Source organism: Sitodiplosis mosellana, unplaced genomic scaffold, assembly GCF_009176505.1.
Source record: "Sitodiplosis mosellana isolate CC-2019 unplaced genomic scaffold, AAFC_SMos_1.0 Smas_scaffold_6165, whole genome shotgun sequence".
Lineage (NCBI taxonomy): Eukaryota > Metazoa > Arthropoda > Insecta > Diptera > Cecidomyiidae > Sitodiplosis > Sitodiplosis mosellana.
Window position 1 is genome coordinate 4,033,381 of NW_022601406.1, and position 15,347 is coordinate 4,048,727.

A 15,347-nucleotide genomic window follows, 5' to 3' on the forward strand; every position below is an offset into this window, starting at 1 on the left:
CTAATCCATTGGAAAATAATGAAGCATTTGAAAAGGCTTTTGGATGCAAAAAGTCTCGACGATATGTATCTCAATGCGACATATTACACTTTTTCGAAAAATTATCCATATTTCAAACGCTTTTTTCGCAAAATTACTTCAACAATCGTTTTTTCTTCAATTACTTACAATTCGATGGTTGAAAAACATACAGCTCCTTCACATTTAGTTCTTCTTCTTAGCGCTGCAGTCGCACAAATCCCATGGAATAGAATTCCAATGGCGGCAATTCTTGCAATGATGCACATCTCCGGCTCTGTTGACATTGAATAAGACGAATTCTTTGGCGCATTCCTTGTTGCGACAAACAAAATGCAAATGACCCTTCTTCGGAGAATTATTCGGTGATTTCTTCATATTTTCCTTCTTATCTGACTTGTCCGACATGTTTCGTGGTTGAGAACTGATTTTTCGAGTCACAATTTCGATCAAATACTTGAATTTTTAGAAAATGACGATAATTTTAACTTTTGAGAAAGATATCATATGGTTTCACTGTGGAATGACTCGATCCAATTGAGCTGAATTTTAATCGGAATATCGAATTTATGGCCTTATCCATAGTAGAGAATCACCCATTCTCGGTTCATTGAAAAAAAAAACAGAAAATATTTATAAACGTACCCAAACATTAATACGTGCAGCTACAATGTCTCTGCAATGTAACGTGTTTATATTTTTCATCGATGGTGCGGATTATCATCAATTCGATTCAACATAATCGATCAATTCATTTCATGAATCTGCCGGCCAACAAGATCGATGCGTCATTTTATTATTGATTTTTAAATGCTGTATTGAAAAATTCCAATTCTGATTAATCAAATGTTTAATGGAATCAGCAAAATACCCAGTTGTTGATAGTTAAACGATTCCATTTGAATGATGATTACTATCCATTTACACAAATTGTATACGCCGAAAGCCGCGACTCATCTGCATGAGTAATCAAAAGCTGGACATATTTAAAGTTGAACGGTTCGAAAAACTCTTTTGGAAATATTGATACGACTTCAATCATGCTAAGAATGCCTCGTCCTAAATGGAAAATAACGAACGGCGAGCTCATCACTTTTTATTTAAACAATATGGTAAGATATTATTCAATTAATATTTTCATACAAAAGATGACATGAACCCGTGAGCATAAAAACGACTTATTAAACAATCGCCGAACAAAACGATACAAGAAAAAACTACCAAACACTACACATTACCGCTGTGGTACGTTTTGTTCGGTAGTTTTTTCTTGTATCGTTTTGTTCAGTGATTGTTTAATAAGTCGTTTTTATGCTCACGGGTTCACATGTCGTTCATATTTTTCTTTGGATATCGGCAATCTGTGGATGTCATGAAATCATACTATCAAGGAATTGATTGAAACATAGTCCTAAAAAAACAACTGAAAAAAATACTCGAATATATCTCAATACCGCCAAAAGCTGAACAAAGTGTGACCAAATGCAACCAAAAACCGGAATAAATAATCTTGTCCACGTGATTTTTTTCTGATTTTCTTTTTTTTTATTGGCATTATCAAATTATCTTCAATATAATTCGTTTGTGAAATGAATCGTATTTAAATTGTTTTTTTTTTGTATTTTAATTTATGGTAGTAAATGTATTTCCAAACAATCGTTCATTGAATCCCTTCCGGTGCTGCTCACGGTGTTTAGTTGTTTTTCTGTTGTTTGTGCAGTAAATTGGCTTGTGTGTCGGCCACTTGTTTCATACCCTCTTGAACGACATGCAAATTGGTTTTCCATGCGCGCAACAGATCGTGTAATTGCATCCATTGTGGTTTGCCGAATGTTCGATGCATCGTGCTGGAAATGTGTACTTTGCGTGCCTTTTGATCCATACGAGCGCGCACCAATTTCGTCTTTAATACTTCAATAATAAATGGTTCAACATCGTCTTCGCCGATTTGCAATTCCTTTTGCAATTGTTCGAATGTCAATTCCGGATTACTTTCGGCCAATTGCATGAACGACAATAGGCGCATTTTCTTCATGTTTTGTTCATGGTTGAGCCCTTGTGAGGTCACAAATTCCTTGTGATTTTGATAGAATTGAATATAGACGGCTAAATTTTCCGATACAAACACCGACAACAGATCATGAATGAGTTCACCCTCAAGGAAACGAACCGGTTTCAGTGACAACAATGGATCCAACAAGAATGTATTCGGATCGGCCAATGCGGTGACAATACATTTCATTGCATCTTCACGGGCAACCGATGCATTTTCGGCTGTGTAAGTGCCCAACAATTCGATCATCACTTTAGCAGCCAATTCACTGTTTGTATCCTTTAGCACATCGTGCAACAGACGATACAGTTTTTGCATTTGTTCATTGGATGGTGGACATTGCACGAATTGCGACTTCAATTGGTCGACACCGGTGAACACTTCCCGCACTTGATCGCATTGCTTTGCCACTTGCACCAAGTGATAGTACACATGGTAACGAAGAGGTGATGTTGGTTCCAAGTGATTGAACAAACGCCACAATCTAATGGGGAATAATAGAAAGAATTGAGTCCAAGAAAAAATCTTTGGGTGAGATTTGGTAAAGGGGAAAAGGTTGAAGATATCAACATTTTCTTTTCTTTCTTCGTCTTGAGAAGATGCGTTGGAAACAAATGCAGCAAGAATACTTACGATTGAAGGCACACTTTGATCAATGGAAGGTCGGTGGCCTTTGTTAACTTCTCACAGAATGCCAACACAATGTTTTCGCCACGCTCCAATGGGATCTAAATTGAAAAGTTGGCATTAGCATTGATGATTAGTATTCAATTGTTAAATATTGTTTGCTTAACAATCTAGCTTGATTCTGGTTCAATTTTAAATTAAAACTATAAAATCATGTGAAAATTGGATTTAGCCATTCAATTGAGCTAAAAATGGAGCTGCAATTCGATTCCAAGTCAAGAATTAATCTAACATTTGAACCTAAATTAAGCACCAAACTGCAATTCTGTTGCAAATCAATACACAAATAGAGTAAATGGAAATCTTCTGAATGAACCACCTTTTGTGTACGAAAATCGAAGGTTTTGCTCCAAAAACCGGTCAATCGACTCGAGAAAAAACGATTGAAAACACCCAAACTTCCGATTCAACACAAACGATTTGCAAGTATGACCACATGAAACCAACTCACCGAAACCATAATTGAAACGATGCTGTTCAATATGCCATCGATATCGGCTGCGTCGCCGTCTTTGAAGCAAACATCACAAACGCCGATGATTTTGTGTAAATCATCTTCGATGCCTTTGTTGGATTTTTCTTCGGAGATTTCAGCACCTTGGGCTTTGAAGAATCGTCGCAATTCTTGTGCCTGCCAACAAATACAAAATGCAAATCAATAAATTTCATTCACAAATTGAGGTTATACACGGTGAGCTTTGGGGCAGCAACTCATATCATACCTGATCTTCCAATGTAAGATCTATGAATACGGCTGGACCATGCATGTCGCTGGATTTTGATAACAGTTTCCTGGTTGGATTTCACACAAATGAATCGTTCACTCACTCGGTTAATTTGCGGTATTTGTGTTCAGCGTGTGCAACTTCTACCGAAATGTAACACACCAAAAACACGTAGCAGTCTCGCTCTAAAAATGCGGTGAGTTGATTTGTCGTCAGAACTGTCATTCGGTCACATACACGCACACACAAACAAACGCTTCGCCAACGTGTGCTGTTGTTAGCAATCCGAATTTCGTGTTGACTTTCACTTGAGCTATTCGCGTCTAGAAATAATGATTAAAATCGAATAAAATTTTGGATCAAAAAGAAAAATGTGCGAATTTTCAATTTCAACACAAAATCTCATGTGGATTCGGGGAAAAATCCATTCAATCTGCACAATCATTCCATATACTCACGCGTGAATCGGCTCTTCTCCACAACTGTCGCCCTCTGTTAGATTCATTCCGCAAAGTCAACATTCCAAAGTTGACATGAAAGCCGCGTGTGAATCATTCGCAATTCCAGTAAGAGATTTGAATGGGCTGATGCAAAGTGACAGCCGACTTGCAACTACTGTACGGTGTTCAGTTGTTTTTACTTTCGTGCTATCCACGGACAAACAGTTGCTTTCATTTTGTTGGTTAAACGGAATTTCATCAGACGGCCAGATAAATTACAATGTGCGTGTGATTTGATCAGTTATTTATTTTGTGGGCAGAATTTTTGTACGAGTTTTAATTAGATATTAATTTGAACTGGATTTGTTTATTTTAGAGTGATGTCGAAACGGAATCAACCAACGTGGCAAGCGCCTACACCATCGAAAAATGATCCAAAATTGCGGCTATTCAACAGTTTGACCCGGCAAAAGGAGCTGTTTACACCAGCCGATGGTAATAATATTACGTGGTACAGCTGCGGTCCTACGGTTTATGATGCATCACACATGGGCCATGCTAGGTAATTCATCGCACAACATTCATGTGACGTTCAATAAGGTATAATGATTTCGATTCTTTTTGCCCACAGGTCATACATTTCATTCGACATTCTTCGACGTGTTTTGTCCAATTACTTCGGATACAATGTGCTTTATGTCATGAACATCACCGATATCGATGACAAAATCATCAAACGGGCCCGTCAAAACTATCTATACGAACAGTATGTTGCGTCGTCGGCTAGCCTTGAACAAATTCTCAATGATCATAAGCATGTACTGGACCAGCTGAACGATGTTATCGCCAAAAATACTGACCCGGATAAGCAAACTCTGCTCGCTCGTACACTCAATCAGTAAGTAACACACGTGAACAATTTGAAAGTGAATGACTTATTTTTCGAAAATTCAGCTGTTGTGCGGTTTTTTTGTTTACATTAGCTTTGTTTGCACACGTTCCATTGAATGTTCTTGTGTTTTGGTGATTCATTTTCGCTTTTTTTTTCAATTGAAATCGGCCATTTGCTTTTGAGTCGGTTTTTTCATTGCATTTGATTTTTTTTCTTCGCTGAAAACACTTTTTTGCACATTTTTTTAAGCGGTAATTTTTTTCCTTTTCACATTTCTTCTTCGTGCCATATTTTTTCATTTGTGACAGTTTTCATTCAAAAAAGCAATTGTTTTGAATTTTAACAGACAAAATATACAATTTAAAAAAATGCCATTCATTGTAATTAAAATGAACAAAAGACCTTCGCTGTCAAAAAAAATTCGATAACACTAGCAAAATTGTATATTTGCAGAATAACCGAAGCCAACATAGCACTAACAGCTGCCGTGAAATCGGGCGATGCAAAGGCGATCGAAACAGCCCGTGCAAATTTCCTGCAACAATCCAAAGATGCTCTCTCCGATTGGTTGGACAAGAAATACGGCTCGACAATCACCGAAAATTCCATTTTTGAAGCGTTGCCCAGATTCTGGGAAAATGAATTTCATAAAGACATGAATGCGTTGAATGTGAGTTAAAATTTCATCATTTTTGTGTATTACACACTTCTTTGTGGTTTTTGTGCCAGCTCCATACTTCGAGTCACTTTTATTTATTTGAACAAATTTTCAAAACTAAATGATTTTCGTTTCCAATTTCCAGATTCTTCCACCTGATGTGTTGACGCGTGTGAGTGAATATGTTCCACAGATTGTGACCTTCATCGAAAAAATCATTTCCAATGGATTGGCATATGAATCGAATGGTTCGGTGTACTTTGATGTGGCTAAATTCGATGCTGCCGAACATCATCACTATGCAAAGTTGGTGCCAGAAGCATATGGAGATACGAAATCTCTGCAAGAAGGCGAAGGTGATTTGTGCATCTCAGAAGATCGCTTAAGTGAAAAACGATCACCAAATGACTTTGCTCTGTGGAAGACAAGTAAACCGGGTGAACCTTTTTGGCCAAGCCCATGGGGTAACGGAAGACCTGGATGGCACATCGAGTGCTCTGTAATGGCATCGGACATTTGCGGTCAAACCTTAGATATTCACACTGGTGGCGTTGATTTGAAATTCCCACATCACGACAATGAATTGGCACAAAGTGAGGTAAGGCATTTGTTTTGATGTTAACTGTTAATTTAAGATTTACTCTCAAATCTAGTATAACTGAGTATAACACGTTCTAAATTCGCTAATGAACGAGGAAGAAAGGGATGGATAGCCCAATTTCAAATTGATTTATCCAATTTTCAATTGATTTGTGCAATTTTGAAACAGAATTTTGATTTTCTCCATTCGAGAAATTTTCTAATCAAAGTTCCTCGTTTCAGGCATATTTCGACAGCGCAAGTTGGGTGAATTACTTCTTGCACACTGGCCACTTGACGATAGCCGGATGCAAAATGTCTAAGTCATTGAAGAATTTCATCACCATTCAACAGGCATTGCAAAAGAACTCGGCTTGCGATCTTCGTTTGGTGTTCTTGTTACACTCGTGGAAGGATACTCTCGATTACTCAGATAATACAATGGAAATGGCGACGCAGTACAAGAAATTCTTGAATGTATGTATTTGGCATTAAAAATTAGGCAGTATTTTGAATGAAAAAAGAGGTTTTTAGTTCGAGTAAATCGTATCGCAGAATTATCTACTTCAATTTTGATGGAAAATCAATATTTATTTTAATTTTTGTATTTTTATTCCAGGAATTCTTCTTGAATGTCAAAGACTTGTTGCGTCGGTCGCAAAATGACGACAAGCCAGAAAAATTGTTCCAAATATGGACCAAATCGTCGAATGATTTGCAGCAAAAGTTTAGCGAAGCAAAGCATTCCATCCATTTGGCATTGTGCGATAACATCGATACGCGCGCCGTTTTGGATATTATCCGCGATTTGGTCGGCCTTTGCAACGTTTACATTCGCGACAACAACACAGAGAGCACATTGAATGTGCTATTGCTTAAACGAATCGCTGCCTACATCACTGACATCCTTCACATATTCGGGGTTATCAATGGTCCACGCGGTGGCATCGGTTTCCCAGTCGATTCAGGCAATTCAGGAGATGTGAGTGTGTTTTTTGTTGGTTTTGATCTTCCTCGATTTCATTTCGATAGCGATTAAATAGGCAAAATTCATTTTTACTGTACACGAGTGAAGAGAGATGAAGACAATGAATTTATGAGCCATTCCTTCTAAGATTTCAGTTTTAGTGAATGAAAAGAAAAATTTTGTATTTTGAACTCGAAGCTAATTAATACTTTCTCTTTTTTTTCCAGGCCGAAGAAACAGTCTTACCTTATCTGGAAGCTTTGGCGGAATTCCGTAATTCGGTGCGTGAAGTGGCTCGTACTCAAAAGTGCACTGAAATCCTGAACATCTGTGATGCTCTGCGCGATGATGTGCTACCCAATTTGGGTGTTCGATTGGAAGATCGTGAAGGTGCTGCTGCGTCAATCAAACTGGTCGATCGGGAAACGTTGCTGAAAGAACGTGATGCTAAGAAGCAAGCCGAAGCCCAGAAGCAAGCACTGAAAGAGAAGAAACGTCAAGAGGCTGCTGCAGCTGCGGCTGCACTTGAAGCCCAACGCAAGATCAACCCAAAGGAAATGTTCTTGAACGAAATCGACAAGTATTCAGCATTCGATGAACGCGTAAGTTTTGCAATCGCACAGTTTTTTCAAAAATAGAAGTGATTAATTTATTTGATTCTTTCTACAGGGAATACCAACATTGGATGCAAAAGGCGAGAAGCTCAGCAAAGGTCTCACCAAGAAGCTAGAAAAATTGCAAAATACACAAGAAAAGAAGTATAACGAATATCTTGCATCTCTCAACAACGGCTCATGAATGTCTAACAACAAATGGAAACGTCAGCTTTTTAAAACACTTTGTTAAGGAAATTGGTTTAAAAATGCATTTTTATTCACAGAATGATTAAATTGAACATTGGAAAAAAATGTGGAAATTATTTGTTTTATTTCGAAATGAATGTTATTTACAAAGTTTGTAAGACTATTTTCTACCACTGATTATTTTGAGTTTCAGTTAACAAATTTTCGTTTTCAATTAAAATTTTCGGAATAAATTCATTGACTTTTTTTTCAATATAGTAATTATGCTGATGGATCGGAGTGTTGATCGACTACGATAAGTCGGACAAAAATTTTGAAACTTCCTTAACGCTTAGTCATTTGTCGTTTGATCGTAGATGTCCTTCCGGATCGAATGGCTCCTCAAACCAACTGCCAAACGTTAACTGCAATTTAATGTGTTCAGGGCGATTTTTAATTATTGCGAGCATCTCGTCATACGTGTCTATGTTGAATTTGAATTGACGTGTGCTGATTTCCAACCACGATAATCGATCGGCTTCACGAAGCATTTCAACGATTCCTTGTTGTGTGACATTTACTGAATTCCAACCGGTGACAATCAGTTCGGTGAGCAAGCCTTTCGCCATGACCAGTAAATGTGCATTATTCACGTTTCTCATTACGAAAAGTTTCAATACCTTGACCGATTCCAACTTCGAAATAGCTGTGGCTACGCTTACACCTTTATCAAATCGACCATCTTCGAGTGACAAATGCTCAATGGCAATGTTATTTGCTGCAAGTCCTTCAACGAGGTACTGTACAGAATATCCATGGCAGTTTATTTTTAACACTTTTAACTTGTTCAGCGCAAATAAATACGAGCAATTACGTTGGAAAGTTTCATCAAGATTACTATAACTTCGTTCATCCAATTCAAGCTCTTGCAAGTCTTTAAATTTACCAATTGCTTGATGGACACACGACAGTATGAATAGGTACTGATGGGACTCGACAAATAGCTCGCTACTATAAATCGTTAAAACTTTTAAGGCTTTGGCTCTGTTGATGAATTTTATCAGTTTTTCGTAGACTTGAGCAAGATATAGTTCAGTACATGAGTCACTATGGTACAGTTTCAATACTTTCAAGTTGTCGTTGAACGAGCTGAAGTCGCAGTCTTTGATACTGGTGTTTTCAAGTTTCATCATTTCCAATGATCCCAATAATTCCTTCAACTCTGTCATCAAACGGGCGTTATGGTGAATTCACTGAGTGAGAGCTCGGTCAATGTATTCGGACGACAGTACTTTGCAATCAACGACAACAATTTACTTGAAGCAAATTCCTCTCCGTTCGAAAACAAATCGCGTGCAATGTTTAATGATAAAGCTTGGTCGCCAAAATTACGAAGCAAACACAATGCCAACTTCGGGTTGCCTCCAGCCAATGAAACCAAGTCAAGTCGACGATGATGTTTCAAATGGAAAAGGTACTGCGCCAATGCTTGAGTACGCTTGCAGGTTACAGCGATATCGCACAGTTCGATCACATTCATATTTCCGATGATAATAATCAGGACAAACAAGAATTTAAAGAAATGAAAACGTCAGCCTTTGTTAAGGATCTTTCGATGCTGCATCTTTATTCACAGAATGATTGAATCGAATATTAGAAATAATGTCAAAATTAGGTGTTTTATTTTGAAATAAATGTTAATTACAGAGTTTATAATACTAATTCAGTGAATACCAATGATTATTTTGATTTTCAGTTGAGACATTTAAGTGTTCAAATAAAATTTTCGGAATAAATTGATTGACCTTTTGTCAATATAATTGATATTATGCTGATGGATCAGAGTATTTATCACAAATATTCACTGGATGTTGGAGAATGGCTTGACTTCCTTCACGCTCAGCCATTTTTCATTTGATCGTAGAGTTCCCTCTGAGTCGAATGGCACCTTAGCCCAACTGCCAAACGTTAGCTGCAATTTGATGTGTTCAGGCCGAGTTTTTATTATTGCGAGCATCTCGTTATACGTGTCGATGTTGAATTTAAAACTTCTTGCAATGATTTTCAAGCACGACAATCGATCAGTTTCACGAAGCATTTCCACGATCCCATGTTGTATGACATTTACTGGATACCAACCGGTGACAACCAATTCGGTGAGCAATTTCAAGCCTTTCGATATGACCAATAAATGTGCATCATTCACCCATTCCATGTTGAGCAGTTCCAGTACCTTGATCGATTCCAACTTAGAAATAGCTGTGGCTACAATTACACCGTGATCAAATGTACCATAGTTGAGTGACAAATGCTCAATGGCAATATTATTTTCTGCAAGTCCTCTAAGTAAGCGGTAAACAGGATATCTACGGGCATTTATTTTCAACACTTTTAAATTGTTCAGCGCAAATAAAGACGAGCAATTGAGTTGAAACATTTTTTCACGACCACTACACTGCCATCCATTTAATTCAAGCTCTTCCAAGTCTTTCAATTCACCGATTGCTTCATAAACACGAGATGCAGATGGTACTGATCGCTCGCGAAGAAAAATCGATAAGACTTTCAAATGTTTGGCTGTATTGATGAATGTTGTCAGTGGCTTATAGACACGAACAGGGTATGGTAAACAATTGAAATCGTTAAGGGCCAGTTTCAATACTTTCAAATTGTCTTTGAATGGACTCCAGTCGCATTGACCAATAGTGGCTGTTTCAAGATTGAATATTTCCAATGATTCAAATAAGTCCGTCAACTCTGTCATCGAAGCGGGTGTTATGATGAATCGACTGAGTGAGAGCTCGGTCAATGTATTCGAACGACAATACTTTGCAATCAGCGACAATAATTTACGTGAAGCAGTTTTCTCGTTGTGTGGAAATAAATCGCGTGCCATGTTTAATGATGAAGCTACACCACCAAAGTTACGAAGTAACCGCAATGCCAACTTCGGGTTGCGTCTGGCTAATGACACCAAGTCAAGTCGATGGTGCTTCAAATGGAAGTGGTACTGTGCCAATGCCTGTGTACGCTTGCAGGTTTCAGCGATATCGCACAGTTCGATCACATTCATATTTCCGATGATTGCCAGCAAACAATCGTCATTTAGATCCATCAATCGAAGTGGACCCTTGCGCTTCCGTTTTCCATCCGTACTCTCTTTGTGTTCTGCAACGACAAGTTCATTTCTGGTACTGCTTCTGAGCGTGTACCTGTTTTGTTTGGACGACGATGGTCCTTCATCGGTCATCTTGACTATTTAAATGAAAAATAAAACATAAAGAGAATTATGTTGTATTTCATTATTCCATGATGGCTTATATTGGCCACATGACTGCGGTTTTGAATCAAGCAAGCTTACCGATTTTGTGGTTATGTATTGTCCTACACGCTAACGCAGAAGTACGGAATTATATCCAGCAATAAATTCAGAAAAAAATCAAATGGCACTGACGAATCACTGTAGGTGAATGGATAGATACAGAGTTGTAACTCGTTTGAACATTTAGTATAAGGAAGGAAAATGTCTTGATTATTTTTAATATCGGATCATTCCAAGAAAAATGTCTTTACTTACATAGCAAAATGTCGTCGTATGAAATATTCGTTCGAAATATTCGTACCACTCACACTTTACCAATTTTGTTTTCAATTCAACAAATTAATTTGCATGTGCGTAAATAAATTTTAGCGGTAAAACTGAAGAGAGTCTTCCACGATTTTTTCTGTGGAAAAATAGCTTTTTCGAACGCAATAGAATGAATGCTGTGCAGCCCGTTGTGAAATTCGAAGTGTGTTGTATGACGATTCAGTTCATACCGTTTCGAAGGAGTCGTTGTTTGACGCAGAGATACAGATACACTTGCAAACACTCTGCTCCGAATATGACTTTCTCACTAATGCCTAAAGCTAAGCTACGCAGCGAAAGAGTTAAGAAGAATTGTTATATTGAAACCAAAGAGTCGTATCACAGAAAAGGAGTGAGTTTGAGTCTCACACTTAATCGAAAAAATATTGCACCGACTACAGACAACAACCACACAAACAATGAATATTCAATACCATACAATACTAATACTATGAAACATACCATAGGCGACTTCAATAGCGATGCGTAGTTTGATAATCAGAGCAAACAGGAATGTGAAAAATGAGAATATCTGCTTATAAAATGCTTTGTTGACCTTTTATGCCACATTTTTATTCAAATAATGATTGAATTGAACATTGGAAAAACTATGGAATTAATTTGCATCATTTTGAAATAAATCTGAATTACAGAGTTTGTAATATTGATTTAGTGTTTTTATTTTTATTTTTAATTGACACATTTATGTATTCAACCTATATTTTCGGAATAAATTCATTGACCTTTTGTCAAAAAAGTTGATATTATGCTGATGGATCACAGTATTGATCGCAAACATTTACTGAATGTTGAAGAGTGGCGAGACTGCTTTCACGCTCAACAATTTGTCGTTTGATCGTAGATTTCCTTCTGGGTCGAATGGCTCCCTAGACCAGTGGCCAAATATCAGTTGCAATTTAATGTGTTCAGGGCGATTTTTAATTATTGCGAGCATCTCGTCATACGTGCCGATGTTGAATTGGAAATGACATGTGTTGATTTTCAAGCAGGACAATCGGTCAGCTTCACGAAGCATTTCCACGATTCCTTGTTGTGTGACATTTACTGAAATCCAACCGGTAACAACCAATTCGGAGAGCAATTTCAAGTCGTTCACTATGATTAGTAAATGTGCGTCAATCACCATTCTCGCGTTAAGCAGTTTCAAAACCTTGATCGTTTTCAACTTGCCAATAGCTATGGCATCGTCAAAAATATCACCAAATTTTACACATGTGACCGACAAATGCTCAATGGCAATATTATTTGCTGCAAGTCCTTCAACGAGCTGCTGAACAGAATATCCATGGCAGTTTATTTTCAACACCTTCAAGTTGTTCAGGGCAAACAAATACGTGCAAATGCGTTGAAATGTTTTTTCACAACCACCAAGACTCCGTTCATTTAATTCAAGCTCTTCCAAGTCTTTCAATTCGGATATTGCTTGATAGACACGCGTACGCGACTGTGTTAATCGCGTGCTACTACAAATCGATAAAACTTGTAAAGCTGTTGTTGTATTGACGAATGTGATCAGTGGCTTGTAGACTGGGAATCGGTATGTTGAGTCACAAAAGTCGCTATCTTTCAGCTTCAATACTTTCAGGTTGTCTTTGAACGGGCTCAAGTCGCAATCTTTAATAGTGGTGTTTTCAAGTTTCAAAATTTCCAATGATCCGAATAATTCCTTCAAATCTTTCATCGAAGCGGGTGTTATGATGAATCGACTGAGTGAGAGCTCGGTCAATGTATTCGGACGACAATACTTTGCAATTAGCGACAACAATTTGCGTGAAGCAGCTTCCTGTTTGTGTGAAAACAGAACGTTGCGTGTCATGTTTAATGACGAAGCATGGCCACCAAAATTACGAAGCAAACGCAATGCCAGCTTCAGGTTGTGTCCAGCCAATGATATCAAGTCAAGGCGATGATGATGCTTCAAGCGAAATGTGTACTGCACCAATTCCTGTGTACGCTTGCAGGTTTCAGCGACATCGCTAAGTTCGATCACATTCATATTTCCGAAGACTGCAAGCAGACAGTCGTCGTTAAGATCCATCAATCGAAGTGGACCCTTGCGCTTCCGCTTTCCATCCGTACTCTCGTTGTGTTCTGCAATGGCAAGTCCACTTCTGGTATTGCTTCTGAGCATGTACCTGGTTTGTTTCGCCGACGATGGTCCTTGGTCGGTCATCTTGGCTATTCAAATGAAGAAGAAAGAAACATAAGGAGAATGATTATGTTGTATTTAATTATTAATTGATGGCATATGTTGGCCACACGACAGTGGTTTGGAATAAGATATACTCACCGATTTTATGGTTATGTATTGTTAAAACACCCCAACGCAGAAATATGAAATTACATCCAACACCGGATTTGACAAAAATCAAATGGCAATGACGAATCACTGTTCCAGAGGAAAAATGCAGAGTTGGAAATTGAAACGAAAGCAATGCTATTTTTGATATACGATCATTCTAATGAAATTTTCATTACTTACATGACAAAATGTCGTCGTTTGTAATGCTCGTGCGAAAATTGATTGTCAATCAAAGTGCATCAATTCTACTTTCGATCCAACAAATTAACTTTTATCTATGTTAGTAAACAAATTTCAACGTCAAAACTGCAGATAGTTTTCAACGAATTAGTCCATGAAAAAATAGCTTTCTCGAACGCAATACAATGAATGCCGTGAGGCCGGTTGCGAAATTCAAAGTGTGTTCAGTTCATTCGACAACGTACCACTTTGAAGGAGTCGTTGTTTGACGCGGAGATACAGATACACTTGCAAACACTCTGTTCCGATTATGATTTTCCCACTAACACATAAAGCCAAGCTACGCAGCGAAAGCGTTAAAAAGAACTTTTTTATAGAAACCAAACAGTCGTATCACAGCAAAGGAGTGAGTTTGCATACGTACACTCGATTGAATACATATTGTACCGGCCACAACAACCACACAAACAATGGATATTCAATACAAAACCAATACTATCAAACATACCGCAAGCAAATTCAAAAGTGATTCGTAGTTCACCTATGGGACGAAATGTGATAATGAAGGAACACCGAAAGTCGCTACTGAAGGAATTGAACAACGCATTTATATTGTAAGGGTGGATTCATTCATTTGCGTCCTTCTTTGCACCAAATATCATGAAATGAGCATCATCATTGCCAATTGACAATAAGGGCGAACAAAAAATTAAAAAAAAATGAAAATATCTTCTTATAAAACGCTTTTTTAAGGATCTGGGTTTAATACTGCATTTTTATTAACAGAATGATCAAATTGAACATTGTAAAAAAATGTCGAAATTATGTGTTTTATTTGGAATTGAATGTTAATTACAGAGTTTGTAATACTGGTTCAGTGAATTCCACTGATTATTTTGATTTTTATTCAATGAATTTCCGATTCCCATCTAAATTTTTGGAATAAATTCATTGATCCAGTCTTAATGTAGAAATTATGATTAGCATAACATGGTTATGCTCACGTATAAAAGTGTTGAACGACTACATTTCGTGATTCAAGAATGACGACACTTCTTTCACGCATAGCCATTTATCATTTGATCGTGGAATTCCTTCTGGGTCGAATGGCACATGCAAACAATTGCCAAATGTTAGATACAATTTGTTGTGTTCAGGGCGATTTTTAATTATTGCGAGCATCTCGTTATATGTGTCCATGTTGAATTCAAAACTGTGTGCGTAGATTTTTATACATGAAAGACGGTCAGCTTCACGAAGCACTTCAACGATTCCGTCTTGTGTGACATCTGCCATAGACCAAATGGTAACAACCAATTCGGTGAGTAATTTCAAGCCTTTCGCTATGACCAGTAAATGTGCATCATTTACGTTCTCCATTTCGAGCAGTTTCAATACCTTGATCGTTTTCAAGT

At 37.7% G+C, this 15,347-nt stretch overlaps 4 protein-coding genes across 6 annotated transcripts in view; 1 reads left to right on the top strand and 3 right to left on the bottom strand.

Moving 5' to 3' along the window:
- Positions 1 to 1,540: 1,540 nt before the first annotated feature.
- Positions 1,541 to 3,733, bottom strand: LOC129574908 (eukaryotic translation initiation factor 3 subunit M). Its single transcript, XM_055457550.1, has 4 exons — positions 3,481 to 3,733; positions 3,210 to 3,389; positions 2,705 to 2,799; positions 1,541 to 2,555 (listed from the first exon to the last, which is right to left on the bottom strand). Exons 1-4 carry the CDS (start codon positions 3,523 to 3,525, stop codon positions 1,712 to 1,714), a joined length of 1,164 nt encoding a protein of 387 aa, XP_055313525.1. The 5' UTR covers positions 3,526 to 3,733; the 3' UTR covers positions 1,541 to 1,711.
- Positions 3,734 to 3,919: 186 nt separating this feature from the next.
- The window catches only part of LOC129574893 (cysteine--tRNA ligase, cytoplasmic), a 349,418-nt gene continuing 337,990 nt past the window's right edge, over positions 3,920 to 15,347 (top strand). For 2 of the 3 annotated variants that reach the window (XM_055457517.1, XM_055457514.1), the window contains exons 1-9: positions 4,042 to 4,205; positions 4,300 to 4,485; positions 4,555 to 4,821; positions 5,269 to 5,485; positions 5,619 to 6,071; positions 6,296 to 6,529; positions 6,672 to 7,034; positions 7,247 to 7,621; positions 7,689 to 7,829. In XM_055457517.1, the coding sequence (XP_055313492.1) occupies positions 4,304 to 4,485; positions 4,555 to 4,821; positions 5,269 to 5,485; positions 5,619 to 6,071; positions 6,296 to 6,529; positions 6,672 to 7,034; positions 7,247 to 7,621; positions 7,689 to 7,817 (2,220 nt within the window). In that variant the 5' untranslated portion in view covers positions 4,042 to 4,205; positions 4,300 to 4,303 and the 3' untranslated portion in view covers positions 7,818 to 7,829. Of the gene's footprint in view, positions 4,206 to 4,299; positions 4,486 to 4,554; positions 4,822 to 5,268; positions 5,486 to 5,618; positions 6,072 to 6,295; positions 6,530 to 6,671; positions 7,035 to 7,246; positions 7,622 to 7,688; positions 7,936 to 15,347 lie in introns of those variants that run through there. The other variant, XM_055457513.1, reaches the window with a different exon arrangement.
- Positions 9,399 to 11,623, bottom strand: LOC129574904 (uncharacterized). Its single transcript, XM_055457541.1, has 3 exons — positions 11,379 to 11,623; positions 11,163 to 11,261; positions 9,399 to 11,056 (listed from the first exon to the last, which is right to left on the bottom strand). Exon 3 carries the CDS (start codon positions 11,049 to 11,051, stop codon positions 9,663 to 9,665), a length of 1,389 nt encoding a protein of 462 aa, XP_055313516.1. The 5' UTR covers positions 11,052 to 11,056; positions 11,163 to 11,261; positions 11,379 to 11,623; the 3' UTR covers positions 9,399 to 9,662.
- LOC129574903 (uncharacterized) lies at positions 12,119 to 14,377 on the bottom strand. The gene is made up of 3 exons (XM_055457540.1): positions 13,933 to 14,377; positions 13,741 to 13,839; positions 12,119 to 13,628 (listed from the first exon to the last, which is right to left on the bottom strand). The coding sequence occupies exon 3, from the start codon at positions 13,621 to 13,623 to the stop codon at positions 12,229 to 12,231; it is 1,395 nt and encodes a 464-aa protein (XP_055313515.1). The 5' UTR covers positions 13,624 to 13,628; positions 13,741 to 13,839; positions 13,933 to 14,377; the 3' UTR covers positions 12,119 to 12,228.